We start from the raw sequence: 17,586 nt of genomic DNA on the forward strand, positions 1-17,586 counted from the left end.
CATAGAACATCTTTTGACACTTTTTTACTTGAGAAATGTATGGGGACTAGCAGTCCATGAAGTTGTATAAGGTCTATGAATAAAGTGTATAATTCAGAAAGCATGAAACCGAACAAATTAAAAGAACATTTTGCTACAGTTCACAAGCAGTTTGCAGATTATATATAGATTTTTTTAAGAAAAAGGAGAAGATTCTGAAGTTTTTGCGCATGGATTCTACAGGCAACATACAGAAAGCAAATGAATCATACCTTCAAGCTTCATACAAAATTGCTTATCGCATCGCACGTAATAAAAAACCACACACTAAAGGAGAGGACCTCATCAAACCTTGCTTATTAGATGCGGCAACACTTGTTATAGGTAAGCAACATGTAGCTAAGATTAAACAAATATCACTCTCAAACAATACCATTCAAAGACGCATATGTGAAATGAGTGCCGATATTTTAGCAACCGTTATTGCTGAAATAAAGGAAAGTCCTATGTTTGCACTGCAGTTGGACGAGTCCACAGATGTTGCTTCGTGTTCACAATTATTAATGTTCGCATGATACATAAAAAATGATGATGTAAAGGAGGAATATTTGTTTTGCAAGTCTTTGCCCACTACTACTCGCGGCGAAGACGTATTTCAAACGCTAAAAGAGTTTATTGAGGAAAATGGCCTGGACTGGTTAAAGCTGGTTGGTATTTGTAGAGACGGGGCACCTTCCATGATGGGTATCCGTTCTGGTTTTCAGTCACTTGTGAAACAAGTTGCTCCTCAAGTTTTCAACTATCATTGTTTGAGACAACGTTACGCTTTGGCTGTAAAAACACTCCCACCAGATTTGCTAAACACGTTGAGTGATATAGTAAAAATTGTTAATCATATTCGAGGCAGCGCTACTAACTCAAGATTATTTAAAGTTTTGTGCGATGAAGTTGGTGCTACATTTAATGCACTTTTGTACCATACAGAGATACGTTGGTTATCAAGAGACAACGTTCTAAGTAGGGTCTATGAATTACGAGAAGAAATTGGATTGTTTTTTGAAAACCAGAGAACACAAAAAGGAAAAGAATATTATGCAAAAATTAAACACCATATATTTGTTCTAAAAATAGCGTACCTTGCTGATTTTTTACTGAAATTAATAATCTGAATATTTCACTGCAAGGAAATGAAACAAATATTTTGATGCTGCAGGATAAAATCGCAAGTTTTTTACGCAAATTGGAATTTTACCAACGCAGAGTTTAAGCTGGTGATGTGTCGATGTTTACACGACTAAGTGAACAATTACTAAATAATAAACGAGACAAAATCACATTTGAAAATTCTGTGGTGTAACACTTAACTGCCGTGATAGACTCACTGCAGCAATATTTTCCCGACATGGACATTCGTGAGTGCTACTCCTGGATTTTAAGACCATTTTCTACTTGCGTCGATATATTCAAGGACGAAGATGTGTCAGCTAGTGTTTCGGGCTGCGTGAAAATAACTTATTGAAAGTTGATTTTCAAAATGATAAACTCTGCACATTTTGGCGAAAAGCAGCTGCAGAATATCCCATCATAGCTGACAGAACTTTAAAGATCTTGATTCCACTTGACTCAGTTTCTCAACTTTTCTTATATTAAAAACAAAAGCCAGAAATCGTATGAACATTGAGCATGATATGAGATGCTTGTTGAGTGAAGCTGAACCTAATATTGTGAAACTTGCGACACTTAACTCAACGCAAAGCAATTTCAACCTTCGCACTAGTACTCTAAGATTTACATATAACTTTATATTACTAGCATGGCCGGTAATCTCCGAACAAATGTAGAGAACCCTGTTTTGAAATGGCTTAATATTCGAATTTATCGAAGAATGGCGCCACTATTAACAATTTGATACATTGGAAAGAAAAATAGATGGCTGCACTCATATATAAATGAGCATGGCTGCACTGCTAATCGTCGTTTCTTGTGGGAAAAACCCATCGGAAAATCATGCATTTGATCGCCATTTTATGTCTAAGTTGTGATAGCTTCTTGTAGTTCTATTATATTTGTTTATCTGTTATACGTTGTGGTCATACTTGTTTTGGTAATTATTTTTTTACTTATTATTAAGTTAAAATGGTGAAGTGTAACGTACCAAATTGTGTTAACACCACAAATAATAAAAAGATGCATGTCTTTCCGGCATCTAATGATCAAGTATGTATATAATGATGTATTATGTTTGTATAATGAATATGATGAAAATACTATGAAAATGTTCTAGATGTTTTCAGTTTGGGTGCAGAGGACAAACAATCCTTTAATGGATGAGGTAACCGAAATCGACATATTTGTGACGCGCATTTCACAAATATTTGCAAAGTGGAATATTTGTCAACAAATTCAAAGACAAATCTAAAAGTTAACGCCCTGCCGACTCTAAATATGCCACGTTAGTATTACAAATATATGAATAAATGAATTTATTTTTAATGGAAATGCTGACTTCATATTTTGCTTGGTATTTATAGGATTCACTGGAGACCCATACTTAGAGAAGAATTGTCTCATGGATAGAGCTAGATTCCGTAAGGATAATGATGATATGTATATATCTTATATATAAAAATGGAGCTGTCTTTCAAATGTCCGAATAAAACTCGAAAACGGCTGAATGGATTTGGCCAGTCTTAGTCTTGAAAAATTCGTGCCAATCCAGAGATTGACCAAAAGGTGAGATAATATTTCAAATCCGCGTAGAAACTTTACATTTTTAATTTGAAAATTTTTGGTAAACAGCACTTGATTCAAAATGGCTTCCCACACAATATTATTCAAATGACAGATGTATCGAGTATCGCTTACTCATGTCAAATAGATGGTTGTCAAGTTGGAACAGTTTATGTGTTATTCTTTTAATTTTAAAATTTAATTATTTATATATTTTTAAATGTTAATAAGAATGCTTATTTTGATTTTATATGAGGGTTTTATTTAATTCTCAAGTGTTTGCTCACTGCCTATTTGTATTCTTTTATCAACAGCTTGAAATAATACTATTATTATTGATTGATTAAGGCTGGCTTATGAAAAAATAAATAAATTAATTTGTTTCAAACGCTGTGCTGTGCAAGTACTTATTGGTTTAATGTGAATAATGTGTTACCATAACATTTTCTGAATTATATTATTATTGCATATAGGTTATTCAAATTGAGATCCTAAATTTGAAATTCATCGAAGGGGACACCATAAACAGCGATATGAATAAGAAAATTGGATTATAACACAGATAGTAATTTTAGAAATCATATTCATAAAAATCTCAATTATGTGTATATACAAGTTGTTCGGATACAAAGTTGCTTGAAAATTGCTTATGAAGATCGCATTATGACATGTTACATCAACATAAGTGCAGTTTAATTAGATATGGAAATAATCATTACAAATATTTACAGTACAATCTATTTGCAATACAAATTTTTCATTACAATTGTGAATAATGTGTTACCAAAACATTTAATGAATTATATTATTATTGCATTTAGGTTATTCAAATTGAGATCCTAAATTTGGAATTCATCGAAGGGGACTCCGTAGACATTTCTGTGTAATCACTTATTGCAAGTTATAATAGACAGCAATATGAATAAGAAAATTGGATTATAACACAGATAGTAATCTTCGGAAATCACAGATCTTCGGAAACAAAGTTGTTTGAAAATTGCTTAGTATCAGCAGTTCGAACTTGCATTATATTACATGATTTCATCATCCAAATAGGTCATCCACAGAAAAAAGTTTTTCCAGCATTCCAATTTGCAATAAAAAAATTGAAATATTTTAACATATCCCACATACAGAATTTTCCTCATTTTGTTCAGATACTAATGCTGTTATTGATCGGGTCTTTTTCCAATTACTTCCCGAACATACTATTTACAAGTCATGGTGATAACAAAGATGCCACTAATTTGGATACACGATTGCAAAAAAAGAAGTCAAAACAAACATATTGAAATTTATTACAATATGAACTCATGTTAAAAATGTGAATATGTGAAAGCAAATTGAGAAAGAAAAAATGTCCATTTTCTATAGCTATATAACAAGCCGGAGAACTCTCAGCATAAAGCATTTCATGGAAAATAATTTTTAAATTGCAACTTACTGATAATAAGCTAAATTATAATCATTTACAACTCCAAGAAGGTTATTGATTATATAATTAATAGAGAAAAATAATAAGATGAATTTAAACAATATTTGTTATTTATTTATTGCTTATTATTAATTTATATACATTTATGTCATGCGATATTACAGAAGAAATTCTAATTTCATTGAGGAAGAAATTTGTCGACTACTAAATTATTTCAAACAAAATTCTTTGAACAATAAATTACTACTAATGTCTAATTTCTTTATTTGTGAATACATTCAGTAAAAACAAATTAACTATGCATTTTTTGACGTTTCTGAAAATTCTTCAATGTTTCAATAGATTAATGTTTACATAGCTGATAAAAATTTTTATTAGTTGATTATATATTGAACGAAAATATTTATAATTATAATTAATATATATTATTATAATAAAGATTGAGAAATATATATCGTTTTTTGTATTATTTATCACCTAGAGATGCATTGTTATAGCTTTATATTGTCTTATATATTTAGTGTTTAACATTTAGAATGGATGCACAGTTTAATATATTATAGATACTATTATATTAGTAATGGTGACATAAATGTAGTGTTATAAATTTCAAGCAACGATTTTTTTACTAATTATTTGTTTTAAAGTTTTTTACATTTTATTTAATTTAATGGAATTTTTTAATATATTTTAAGAATTAGAACAAGAAACAAGCTAAAAAAATTAAAGCTTTGAGGAAAATTATGTTTAAATTACACATTATGATTATGTGTTACTTTGATTATTATTGATTCTTTTTATTACTTTCCTATGTGCATCATGTTTTCTTAAATTCAATTTTTCCTATGTGTTTGAGTTATTTTTTAAGTTTTCGGTTTTATACATTTTTTTAAGCTTATGTTAGTAATAAGTTAAATTTGAATGCAACGGTCATCAGTGCGAACATTGATGTATGAAGTTAGCTATGATATAAGCAATATTGGTTGATTAGTTAACATAAGGATTAATGCTCTGTTTGATTACTCTTCTTTTATCTATGGTTTGAAGCTTAATGCCGAATCAAAGTTATTGTGAAAGATAGTGAGAATACAGAGTTATTGAAGAAGTGTAGTGTTTTAGTGTGATTTAGGAGAATCACTAACTCGAATACAGAGTTACTGAAGTAGTATAGTGTTTTAATGTGATTTAGGAGAATCACAAACCCTATATACAGTAGTATCTATACTATATAAATCTGATACCAGCTGTTCACGATGCCGAGAAGAAATAGACCTGACATTGGTCGTAGAAGTCAAATAACACGCCAAAAACGTAATTCGCGTAATAACCGCACTGATGGGCAAATGGAGACTGATAATAATGATAGCCAGATTGCAATGACAGATTTGCTTGAGTTTAGAGAACAAGTTGCTGCAAATCGATCACAACAGCAGCGAGCACGCGAAAATGAAACTTCTCGAATTCGCAGAAGCAATGCTTCAGTCAACCTGGAGCGAGCAGCATTCTCTTATGATCCGGAAATAGATTACAGTGCCCACAAATTTGTAAAAATTGGAGACATGTCGATCATTTGTCAGCACTGTAAAGCCTTAAAATACAATGGTGAATCTGCAGGACTATGTTGTGCTGGCGGTAAGGTAAAGTTGCCACAATTGGTACCACCACCTGATCCATTACACTCACTAATTTTTGGAATGACCAATGACTCTAAACACTTCTTATCCAACATCCAAAAATATAATAACTGCTTCCAAATGACATCTTTCGGAGCAACGCATATAGTACAGAACAATTTCATACCGACGTTCAAGGTAATATATCATAATGTTTCTAATGTTAATTTGTATTTGTATAAAAAATAAATTGAAAATGTCATAAAAAATTACAAGGTGCAAGGACAAATTCATCACCTATTGGGGGCACTGCTGCCATTACCAGATGCAGATCATCAATTCCTACAAATTTATTTCCTAGGCAATCAGGACGCTGAAGTTGATACGCGTTGTACTCATAATCCATCAGTAAAGCGATCCATTGTCCAACAACTGCAAACGTTTCTTCATCGCAACAATTGTTTAGTGAATTTATTCAAAGTGGCACTTGATCGAATGCCATCAGACAGCCATAATATTGTGATAAGAGCTGACAAAACACCTGCTGGTGAGCATGCAGGAAGATTTAATTCACCAACAATTGATGAGGTGGCTATAGTCGTTGTTGGAGAAAATATGCAATCGAGAGATATTGTGCTTCACCGCCGAAACAATGAATTAAGGCGCGTGTCCGAAACTCATAGGTCTTATGATGCTTTACAATATCCGTTAATCTTCTGGCAGGGAGAAGATGGGTATCACTTTAGTGTCAAAATGGTTAATCCAATAACAGGCAATTATAAACATAATTAAATAATATTTTTTAACTCAATATCTATATTATTATTTGTGATTTTAGGTGCTGAAACCAATAAAAAAGTTAGCGCTATGAATTTTTATTCATACAGGCTGATGATCCGTGATGGTGAAATAAACCACATTTTGATGTGTCAACGACTTTTTCAACAGTTCGCTGTTGACATGTACGTCAAAATTGAGACTGAGCGATTAACATACATACGCTTAAACCAACAGCACCTTCGATCTGAAGAATACATCCATCTTCGTGATGCTATTACTGCCGATGGTAATGCAAACGATGTGGGTAAAATGACAATTTTGCCGGCTACCTACATTGGAAGCCCGCGCCACATGCACGAATACGCACAAGATGCAATGACATACGTTAGAAAATATGGTCGCCCCGATCTATTCATTACATTTACATGTAACCCGCAATGGATAGAAATTAAGAAAGAATTGATACACGACCAAACACCAGGAGATAGACATGATATTACTGCCAGAGTTTTTAAACAAAAATTGAAATCTTTGTTGAATTTCATAATAAAGCATCATGTATATGGCCAAGTACGTTGCTGGATGTACTCAGTTGAGTGGCAAAAGCGTGGTCTTCCACATGCGCACATCTTAGTCTGGTTAATTGACAAAATGAGGCCAGAAGATATTGATTCAGTCATATCAGCAGAGATTCCTAATAAAAATGTTGATCCAAATTTGCATGCAATAATTACTAAACATATGATACATGGACCTTGCGGAGTTTTCAACGATAGCTCGACCTGTATGATTGACGGCAAGTGCTCTAAACGATACCCGAGAAATCTAACTGCTGAAACCATTACTGGAAATGACGGTTATCCACTGTATCGAAGGCAATCAGTTGCGGATGGTGGGCAATATGTAGTTGTGAAGGTAAAAGGACGAGATTTATATGTTGACAACCGATGGATTGTGCCGTACTCCCCGATATTATCCAAAACTTTTCAAGCACACATCAATGTAGAATTTTGTAACTCTGTCAAATCAATAAAATATATATGCAAATATATTAACAAAGGTAGTGACATGGCCATGTTCGCTGTTGCTAAAACAAATGATGAAGTTTCTGAGTATCAGATGGGTCGCTACGTAAGTAGCAATGAAGCAATTTGGAGAATTTTTTCTTTCCCAATACATGAAAGACACCCTTCTGTAGTCCATTTGGCAGTCCATTTAGAAAATGGACAAAGAGTATATTTTAACCCCGTTAATGCCGTTGATAGAGCGGCGCATCCACCTCCAACAACATTAACAAGTTTCTTTTCAATTTGCCAAAGAGATGATTTTGCCCGTACTTTGATGTATGCTGATATGCCGCGCTATTACACATGGAACGCATCATCAAAGTCGTTTCAACGTCGTAAAAAAGGAACACCGGTTGAAGGATATCCAAATATATTTGCTACAGATGCTATAGGGCGCATTTATACAGTACATCCAAATAATGATGAATGTTACTACCTTAGGTTATTGCTGGTTAATGTTCCTGGACCGACATCATTTCAGCAATTGAAAACAGTTGATGGACATCTTTGTGCGACTTACCGTGAAGCATGTCACATGTTGCAGTTGCTCGAAGACGATTCGCATTGGGATAATACGCTCAAGGATGCCATAATATCCTCATCTCCGCATCAAGTGCGTACATTGTTTGCGATTATAATTTCAACATGTTTTCCCTCAAATCCGAAAGATTTGTGGATCAAATACAGAGATGACATGTCTGAGGATATTTTACATAGTGCGCGTTGTCAAACATTCAATCCAGCACTACAAATTACTGCAGAAATTTATAATAAAACTTTGATCATGATAGAGGATATGTGTTTATTGATGGCGAATAAAATATTATCATGTTTGGGCCTAACAGCACCAAACCGTTGTGTAGAAGATGCATTTAACCATGAGTTAAGAAGAGAGCAACAGTATGATATTAAAACATTGACTGAAATAGTTCGCACAACTGTTCCAAAGTTGAATGATCATCAAAGGATTGTATATGATGATTTGATACAAGCAGTGAACAGTGGATCCGGAGGGATTTTTTTTCTTGATGCTCCTGGTGGTACTGGCAAAACATTCCTGTTATCATTGCTATTGGCAAAGATCAGATCGCAAAATGACGTAGCTCTAGCATTGGCATCATCAGGAATTGCAGCAACATTGTTAGAAGGCGGACGAACTGCACATTCAGCATTGAAGTTACCTCTTAATATGCAAATTAATGAAACACCAGTTTGCAACATCAGAAAAACTAGCGCCATGGCCAAGATACTTCAGACATGCAAATTGATTATCTGGGACGAATGTACAATGGCTCACAAGAGGTCACTGGAAGCACTGGACAGAACACTGAAAGATTTGCGTGACAATCAAAATATATTTGGTGGAGCAATGATTTTGTTGTCAGGTGATTTTCGCCAAACTCTTCCAGTTATACCGCGATCAACTGTTGCTGACGAACTAAACGCAAGCCTAAAATCATCAAATCTGAGGCGTCATGTTAAGAAACTGCAGTTAACAACGAACATGCGAGTGGTTTTGCAACAAGATGAAACAGCAAAAGTGTTTTCAAAGCAGTTACTAAATATTGGAAATGGTAATGTCGCAGTTGATGCCTCGAGCGGGTTAATCACATTTCCCGCAGATTTTTGTAGCTTCACAAACACAAAGGAGGAGCTTATTCACTGCGTATTTCCAAATATAAACCAACAATTTCACGATCTCAATTGGCTGAGCGAACGAGCGATATTGGCGGCAAAAAATAAAGATGTCGACGATCTCAATGCAACAATACAAAGTTCACTTCCAGGGGAATGCATTACTTATAAATCTGTAGACACCGCTACAAATCAGGATGATATACTGAACTATCCTACAGAATTTCTAAATTCATTAAAATTGCCTGGGCTGCCACCACATAATTTACAATTGAAAGTAGGATCAGTTGTCATCATGCTACGTAATTTAAATCAACCCATACTATGCAATGGAACAAGATTGGTTGTAAAAAAGCTAATGAATAATGTAATTGTGGCAAAAATAATTAAAGGTAAATACAAGGGACAAGATGTATTGATCCCGCGAATTCCTATGATCCCAACGGATTTACCATTTGATTTCAGGCGTTTACAATTTCCAATACGCCTCGCTTTTGCAATGAGCATCAACAAATCGCAAGGACAGTCGCTGCAGGTTTGCGGTATCAACTTAGAGTTTCCATGTTTCGCACACGGCCAATTATACGTTGCGTGTTCGCGCGTCGGGAAACCATCATCCTTATTCATTTACGCACCGCAAAAAAAGACCAAAAAGCTTTATATTGAGTCCAAAACATTCGATTCATAAGCAAATGTATAAAATATTTTATATATGAAATATAAAAAAGGTATTTTTGATAATTAAAATATAGTATATATGAAAGGTACGCATTAATTCCAACCAAATGTGTTAATTATTTCATATACAAGATTTAATTAATTTTTATTAATGATTATTTATGTGATACGAAGTTCACCGGGTCAGCTAGTATATATATATATATATATATATATATATATATATATATATACAATTCTTGTGTAAGTTTATATGAATGGTTAATCCTCCTAAACTATAATTCGGATTTTCATGAATCTACTTGAAGTTTGTTCGGGAAATTTTTTAGAATTTTTAGATTCATAGAAATATCGTTAGATTGTAGAAATAAATGGAAAAAAATATAAAAAAACGCTTATCATTGTTTGACCTTGAAAATATTTAAGGCATGGTTTGACATTAAAAACAAATGACAACTGTCATTTGCCAAACATTTTTATTCACTTATAGGCTAAGGCAATATTAAAATATAATAAATTCATGATTATAAATAAAGAAAATGTAATGTCTACATTATTATTGTCGGAAAGCAGCTGAGAAGTGCCAAAATTAAAATGATATAAGACGCAAATAATATAACATGCGTCTCTAGTAGTAAAGGCTCTAGAGAAAAAAGGACAATTATGGATCAATAAACCCGAACGTATCTACGCAACCTTGGTTTAAAAAAATAAAACAAAATAGAAAATACATTACAAATATATGTAGGATCCGACTAGATCACTGGAGATTTGGAAAGCACCTAAACAAAATTAAGATGATCAATTCCCCGACATTTACATGTGGATATGAAGAAGAATCCCTTAACCACATCTTTTTTGGATGTCCTCGATATCAGTCTACAAGAGAAAAATTTTAAGAGTAGCTTCAAAAAGTGAAAATCGATTTTCCGGCAATTACTTATAATTAGTTCTGAGAACATATATAGTATTACAAGCTGACCCGGCAAACGTTGTTTTGCTAAGAAAGGTATATTCTAAACAATTTCTAGAGAATCAAAAATATTAATACTTTAAGTGTATAAGGATGTGTTGTTTGAATGCTATATACAATGAGATATTATAAAAACAATAAGCCCCATTAGTTTGTCTATGTTTTGTCAATACAATCAAACTGGAAGCTTTATACACTTTCTATAGAAATCATGGTATAATCCAATCCAAGTCTTTTTTGGTATTTCGACTTATTGATTACGTTGTAAGCTTTTCAGATTCTTCTGGATTCTGGATTTTGTGTATAATTGTCGAATAAAGGTCGAATTTGAGTTTGAGCAACTATAAATTTTATTATGAAAATCAAACCAATTTTATCATAACAAATGACACATTTCAAACAAACAATTATCTGACTACGTTCGGTAAAACTACCAGCTACTTCATTAATGTAAAAATGTGCGTTTTTCTGTCTTTCAAATATTTGTTATAGAGACCTTTTAACCCTATAGGCGGGGTAACTTGGAACGGCCAGATGGCAAACAGGTTTAATGTCTTATTTTAATTTTAGAGGTATTTTACAAAATAATTTCACTTTTAACTAATAAAGAAAATACTTTTATTATGAATTTTCAAAGATTACAGTTTATCTCCAGATAGCAAAGTCATAAGAGTCAAAGTTATAGCTGCTTATAAATTTTTTCCCTCTACTTTCAAATATTGTTGTTGAACAATGCTTTAGCTTTACTGGTTTTTGACACTTTGGTCGTGGAACTTTTAACCCCGTACCAGCACGCGCCATCAGAGCAATAGTTATATATATGATGTACTTACTTTCCCATTTTATTTCAATGCCAAGTTTACTAACAATATAAAACAAACACCATTTGTTGGTAACCGGCCATCCTTAATCCTCGATAATCCTACCTTTCCTGTTACCACAGTAGAGTTACCACATATCATTGCGTTGTGTATAGCAAATTCACAAAATTCACAAGTTATTCATTTAATATTTGATATTTATTCCAAACAAGAAATAGAATTAGAACTAAGCATCTTTTGATAAATATTTTGTTTATGATTAGATTATTAAAAATATATATTTGCGGATAAAAAATTATTTTTGAGCATTCCTATTCAAACCTCACGCCATCAGTAAAAGCATTTCGGGCAATACTAATAATTTTTTTATTTATTTATACTTGAACATTTATTAAATTGAAATAATTTTAACATATATCAAAATAATTAGTACGTAATTTCCATTTTTATTTAATTTTTTTTTTAAATAAAAACTTTGAAAAAATGAGATTTTTGAAATTTTTTTTAAAAAAAATAGACTTTTTTGATAAATTTGAATTTTTTTGTCTCGAAATTTTTTTTGAAAATTTTGAATTTTTTTAAAGCACTCATGCTACGCGGCTATTTCAGAGAACAGACACCGAAGCGCGTAAGCGCCGCGTCGCAGTATCACAGATAAAAAAAATGTTAACAAAATGTACACTTATTAAAATTTCTAAAATATAAGATAATTTGATGTAACGATTCTCTCTCAATATAAATATAGCCTTTGATAGCCTTCACAAAAAACGACCGATCGATATATCACAATTGCAATTTTAAACAAACATCTACACCACATTGGTTTATTGTCAAAGCGGGGATGTTGGCAGGGATTTATATAGAATATTGTTGCAACATCACATGCTTACTGGGTAGTGGGTAATTCATAAATATATTTAATACAGCAAATCAAGAAAGAGAAAACGTATCAGTTTTACATTTAGAGGAGTTTCAGGTTAACCATTAGAACTTTGTCTACCCCATACAGGACACCGATAAGGTGTGAGTATACTGAGGAACAATACAATAAATTGCAGAAAAAAGCTAGGAATGTTATTGAATGAACATTTGTAACTCCATTTAGTTGCATATATGATACATATCAGTTTATAAACTGTTACTGTTTTAGTTGATAATTTGAGTGTTTGATTGTAGTGTTCCAGATTGATATGAAAAACATAAAGGCACTTACGTTAAGAATCTGTTACCCAAATTACCTCGAACAGCCATGCAGCCAAAACATTCACAATACCTTTCATCATGAATAGTGTTTCATTATCAACATCTGAAATTATAAAACATTATATTGGATATATACAAATATAATTATGAAAATCTGATGAAAAGAAAGAAAACATGAAATGCTCATATAAGAAATTGTTAAAATATAACTAGCATATGCATTGAAACAATATCGATAAAAAAAATTAGTGAATACGTACTCAATAAGCTGATAAATGATTCAAACGTTTAGTTTAAACTTAAATCAATAAGCAATAAGCAAGAAGCAAAAAGCAAGAACGTTGCAAACGAATATTTCGCAAATAAAATAAAAGAGAATGCAGAATAGAAAGCTGTCAAATGTTCTTCACAGATTTAATAAATACACGAAACTACGACACACCAAAATACTAACCGAAAGCCTGCAAATAATTTTATCGCCAATTTAGGTCATCAATCGTACATTAAAACACTGAATTTAAACAGAATCAAATTGACATAATAAAAACACATGGTTGAAAATAATGCAAAGTGATTCACCGCACGACATAGATTACAAAGCAAGCAAACAGAGAGCGGAGTAAGTTGTAAGGGTGCCGGCACACCTTGCCATACCGTTCATTCAGCGCTCACGCGGCTCCAAACGCAAACTAATCTAAGATTTCGTCAAATGCAACTTTGATTAGATAGCAAAATAACTATTTTAAATGCAGAGATAATAAACAAGAATGTCTCGTAAATGAATTTTAATCGTAGGAAATTAGTTTTCTCTATTTTTTATATCAGTATATATATTTTATGTTTTTAGGAATATTTTGTTTGCAAAATATTAGTTTTTTTTTTAAATTATCTGTACGTTTTTTCTTTTTAAATTCTTATTCCTGCTAAATTTGTCATTCCATCGCCAATATTCCTGCGCTTTTCTTTTATTAGTTTTTGAGTTTTTAATATGTTATTATTAGTCATTAAGTAATTAATATTAATAAGTTATTTCTCTTTAATTTGTAGTACTTTAAAAATATGTCTGTAATATATTTTAATTAATATTTGTCAGTTATTTCTGTCTAGTTGATAATTCTTCAAAAATATGTCTTTGATATATTTAAAAACATATTTTGTAATTCGTACGTTTTGTTCTTATTTCCAATATTAATTCTTTTTCCGATTTTTTGGCTGTATTGATTATATGTACAAATGTAAAAGTAATACCAGAGGTTAATTTACAAAGTGTACATGTGCCGCCATCTATAATCAAAGTTGCGCATTTCAATCAAGTTAGTAAAATAAAACATATGACATATGACATTTAATCAATCGAGAATCCGCGATTGTCGACAACGTTCGCTCAGCAAGTGACGCCACAGACCCTTCTATATTTGAGCACTATATGCAACGGAAAACATATGAAGAGTAGCAGTCCATGTAGTGTAATGTCTATGGTAAATCCCAATATTATTATTGAGTTGCTGTAGTCTTGAACAAACGATGATGAGTTTAGTACCATCCAGAATTTTTTTAACTTCCCGGAGGCAAGTTATAGTAATCGCAAAAAAATGAAAAATGAAAATTTTTATATACCTTTACGTTTCAGAGGTTTCTGAATATTTTGGCATACCTTAGAAAAAATGTATACGTGTGTGTGTATGCGTTTGTGTGTGTGTTCGAATACAAATTTTCGTCGACGATTTCGGGAACACGGATGAAGCGATTTGAATAATGCAAAAAAACATTAGATTCGTATTGATAAGGAGACCTGATTAGTTTTTGGCGAAGGCAGGTCAAGCCGTTCCGAAGATATGGGGTAAAAAGTGCCAAAAACGGTAACTCAGTTTTTAAGAGAACGGAGCGTCCGATTTGAATAATTCAAAAAAATTTACTTGTATTAGCAAGATAATAAACTGATCAAATTTTTATGAAGGCATGTCTAGCGGTTTTGGAGATCTAGTAAAAAAGTAAAAAAAATGCCATCTGGCGGTCAAAAATTATCATAAGACATATGCACTTCAAATTATCAAATATTTTATAGAGATTTTAACAATAAGTATAAATTTTATTAACATTCCTATGGGTTCCGTAGCAATGTTCATTCGTTAGACGGCGGCGCGGCGCTAACGCGCTTCGATATTTAGTATCTATGCAGTTAAAGCAGTACGATTGCTTTGAAAAAAAGTTCAGGATTTTCAAAATATTTCAAAATAATTTTTTCTTCAAAAAGTCTTTTTTAGAAAAAAAGTAAATTTTTGTCAAAAATTTATAGTGTCTCAAAAATCTAATTCTTTCAGAGTATTTTTTTCAAAAATGTTAATCTTTTTTTTAAAAAAATATTTTTTGGTACGGTAAGTTCCAGCAATTTGCCTTAAAGCACGATGCCATACGTCACCACTAGTTTTTTTTTTTTTTTTTGGATTTAACAAACGATGTGGAATCGGCAGCGTTATCGGCATGGACAGGCAAATGCTGCGGTCGCGAGTAGTGTTAGAAGTATCGAGGCAAAGTATCGATACTACACAGTATCGAATATTGAGTACTTTTCACCAAAATCAAACATAAGAGCAAGAGAAATCTAAAATTCTCTACAGATCGAATTACAATATTATGGTAAATTCTATTGCCTGTATTTGATGCTGTTAAATCAGCATCATGTTCAATATTTTGAGAAGTTTAAAACAATAATTTTTCGATACTAATTTCAAATTCGATTTATATCAAAAAGAATAATGCTCATTAATTAAAAAATAGTATCGTTTTGTGACGAAAGTATATATTTATAAATTTAGTATCGGTTAATTTATATCAAGAAGAAAAAGACTCAACAATTATAAAATAGTATAGTTTTGTGACGATAGTATTCATTTAAAATAATAGTGTTGGCTATTTATATCAAAAAAGAAAAATACTCAATAATTAAAAAATACTATTTTTTTGTGACAAAAGTATTCATTTATGATTTTAGTTATTAATTATAAAATAGTATCATTTTGTGACGAAAGTATTCATTTATAACAATAGTATCGGCTAATTTATATGAAAAAGAAAAATACTCATTAATTATAAATAGTATCGTTTTGTGACGAAAGTATTCATTTATAACAATAGTATCGGCTAATTTATATCTAAAAGAAAAATACTCATTAATTAAAAATAGTATCCTATTAAAAAAAATAGTATTATATTATTTTGAAGTTGCAAAAGCATCATTGTTTCAAATTAAATTGTGATTCACCAGAAATATTTGACGATTAAAAATAATTACCTAGCTACGAAAGTGACGACTTTCAATAGAAGTATTCAATGGTTTTATTGAACGACTTTAATAGAAATACTTAATGAATATAAATTAGTACTTATTTTCAACAGAAGTATTAAATTTTGAATATAGAAATGAAATATAATAATTTTATAGAAATACTCAATGACTATAAATTAGTATTTATTTTTTTATAAAATAAAAATAAAAAAGTAGCAACTTTTAAATAAAATTTCGCTATATTGTTTTAAAATAATTATTGCACATTTTTTTATTCAAGTTAATTACATAAAATATACAATTATAATCAGAATAAAAACTATATAAAAATTTTTAACACTGCGTATAATATATAATGAAGGCTTACAAAACTAATAAAATAATGAGATAGACAGAAAAACAAAATAAAATTTAACATTGCCATAATTACTTCTATTATCATTAAATACGCAATATAAAAATTAAATTTTATAATATTGTAGGGTATGTTATCTTTCGAAACATTCAACCTATATGTAAACTAGGCTTTTATTCAATCGCGTTAGTTATAATACTGATTATGAATGATATTCGAAACTAACAATAGGCATAAGAAATAATTGTGTTGAGAAATCTTAAAATTATTTTACTATCATCCTATTACATATAATAGTTGTATGTGCACAGATGCACTGAACGCATTTGCATACTATGTTCTTTTTACAATAGATTAGGTACAATGACCATCCTTTCAACCCGAAAGTAAACAGCTTATTGTAAAAATGGGAGATATGATCTATTGTTACTTGTACCCCTAGACAATATACTAATATATTATGCTTGTACCTTCAGACACAGATAGGAAAAGCCTATATAATTATATATATTTTTATTATATTTAATAACAAAATGATTAAGAAATAATTAATTGATTTCAAAAGAATGAAAAAGCAAAAATTAGTTGTGTAGCATGTTAAATATTTAGATAAAAACACCCCAGTGCAGCCCTTGTTAAGTACACAGTGTCGTGACAAGTAACGGTATATGTGCACTTGTCACTAGTAGTGGTAGGCGCACCGAGACGCATCGAGGCGCACTGAGAGGGGTAGACATTGCATGAGCACACAAACACAAATTGCATCATTGCGACGGGGTCATGTCCAAGTATAAGTACAGGTCAGAAAAGGACATGACCACCGAAGACCAATACGAGATAAGGAAAAAGAACAAACCATCGCAAACAGGGAAGATGGAACGAGATGGGAGAATGTCCACCACCTACCACCAGAGAAACGAGGGTTGGGCTTCGACGGACCTCCAGAGTATAAAACCAGAGCCCCGTTCCAGAATCTGTCTCTTTGCGGATCAGCTCTCAGGGTGCCAATAATATAATACACTTCAGTAGGA

At 31.7% G+C, this 17,586-nt stretch overlaps 3 protein-coding genes across 3 annotated transcripts; all 3 read left to right on the top strand.

The window, feature by feature from the left end:
• Nucleotides 1–209: 209 nt before the first annotated feature.
• Nucleotides 210–554, top strand: LOC113381202 (protein ZBED8-like). The gene has a single exon (XM_026620165.1). It carries the CDS (start codon nt 210–212, stop codon nt 552–554), a length of 345 nt encoding a protein of 114 aa, XP_026475950.1.
• A 165-nt stretch (nt 555–719) lies between these two features.
• LOC113381203 (zinc finger BED domain-containing protein 5-like) lies at nt 720–1,148 on the top strand. Its single transcript, XM_026620166.1, has one exon. It carries the CDS (start codon nt 720–722, stop codon nt 1,146–1,148), a length of 429 nt encoding a protein of 142 aa, XP_026475951.1.
• Nucleotides 1,149–5,397: 4,249 nt separating this feature from the next.
• Nucleotides 5,398–9,774, top strand: LOC113381204 (the record flags this gene model as incomplete). Its single annotated transcript, XM_026620167.1, has 3 exons — nt 5,398–5,955; nt 6,034–6,529; nt 6,596–9,774. Coding segments are annotated over exons 1-3 (4,233 nt in total), but the record flags the coding sequence as incomplete, so codon positions are not given.
• Nucleotides 9,775–17,586: the final 7,812 nt, after the last annotated feature.

The sequence above is a fragment of the Ctenocephalides felis genome, unplaced genomic scaffold (assembly GCF_003426905.1).
Source record: "Ctenocephalides felis isolate EL2017-DRISC unplaced genomic scaffold, ASM342690v1 CF-g0.4_SCAFFOLD_02688, whole genome shotgun sequence".
NCBI lineage: Eukaryota > Metazoa > Arthropoda > Insecta > Siphonaptera > Pulicidae > Ctenocephalides > Ctenocephalides felis.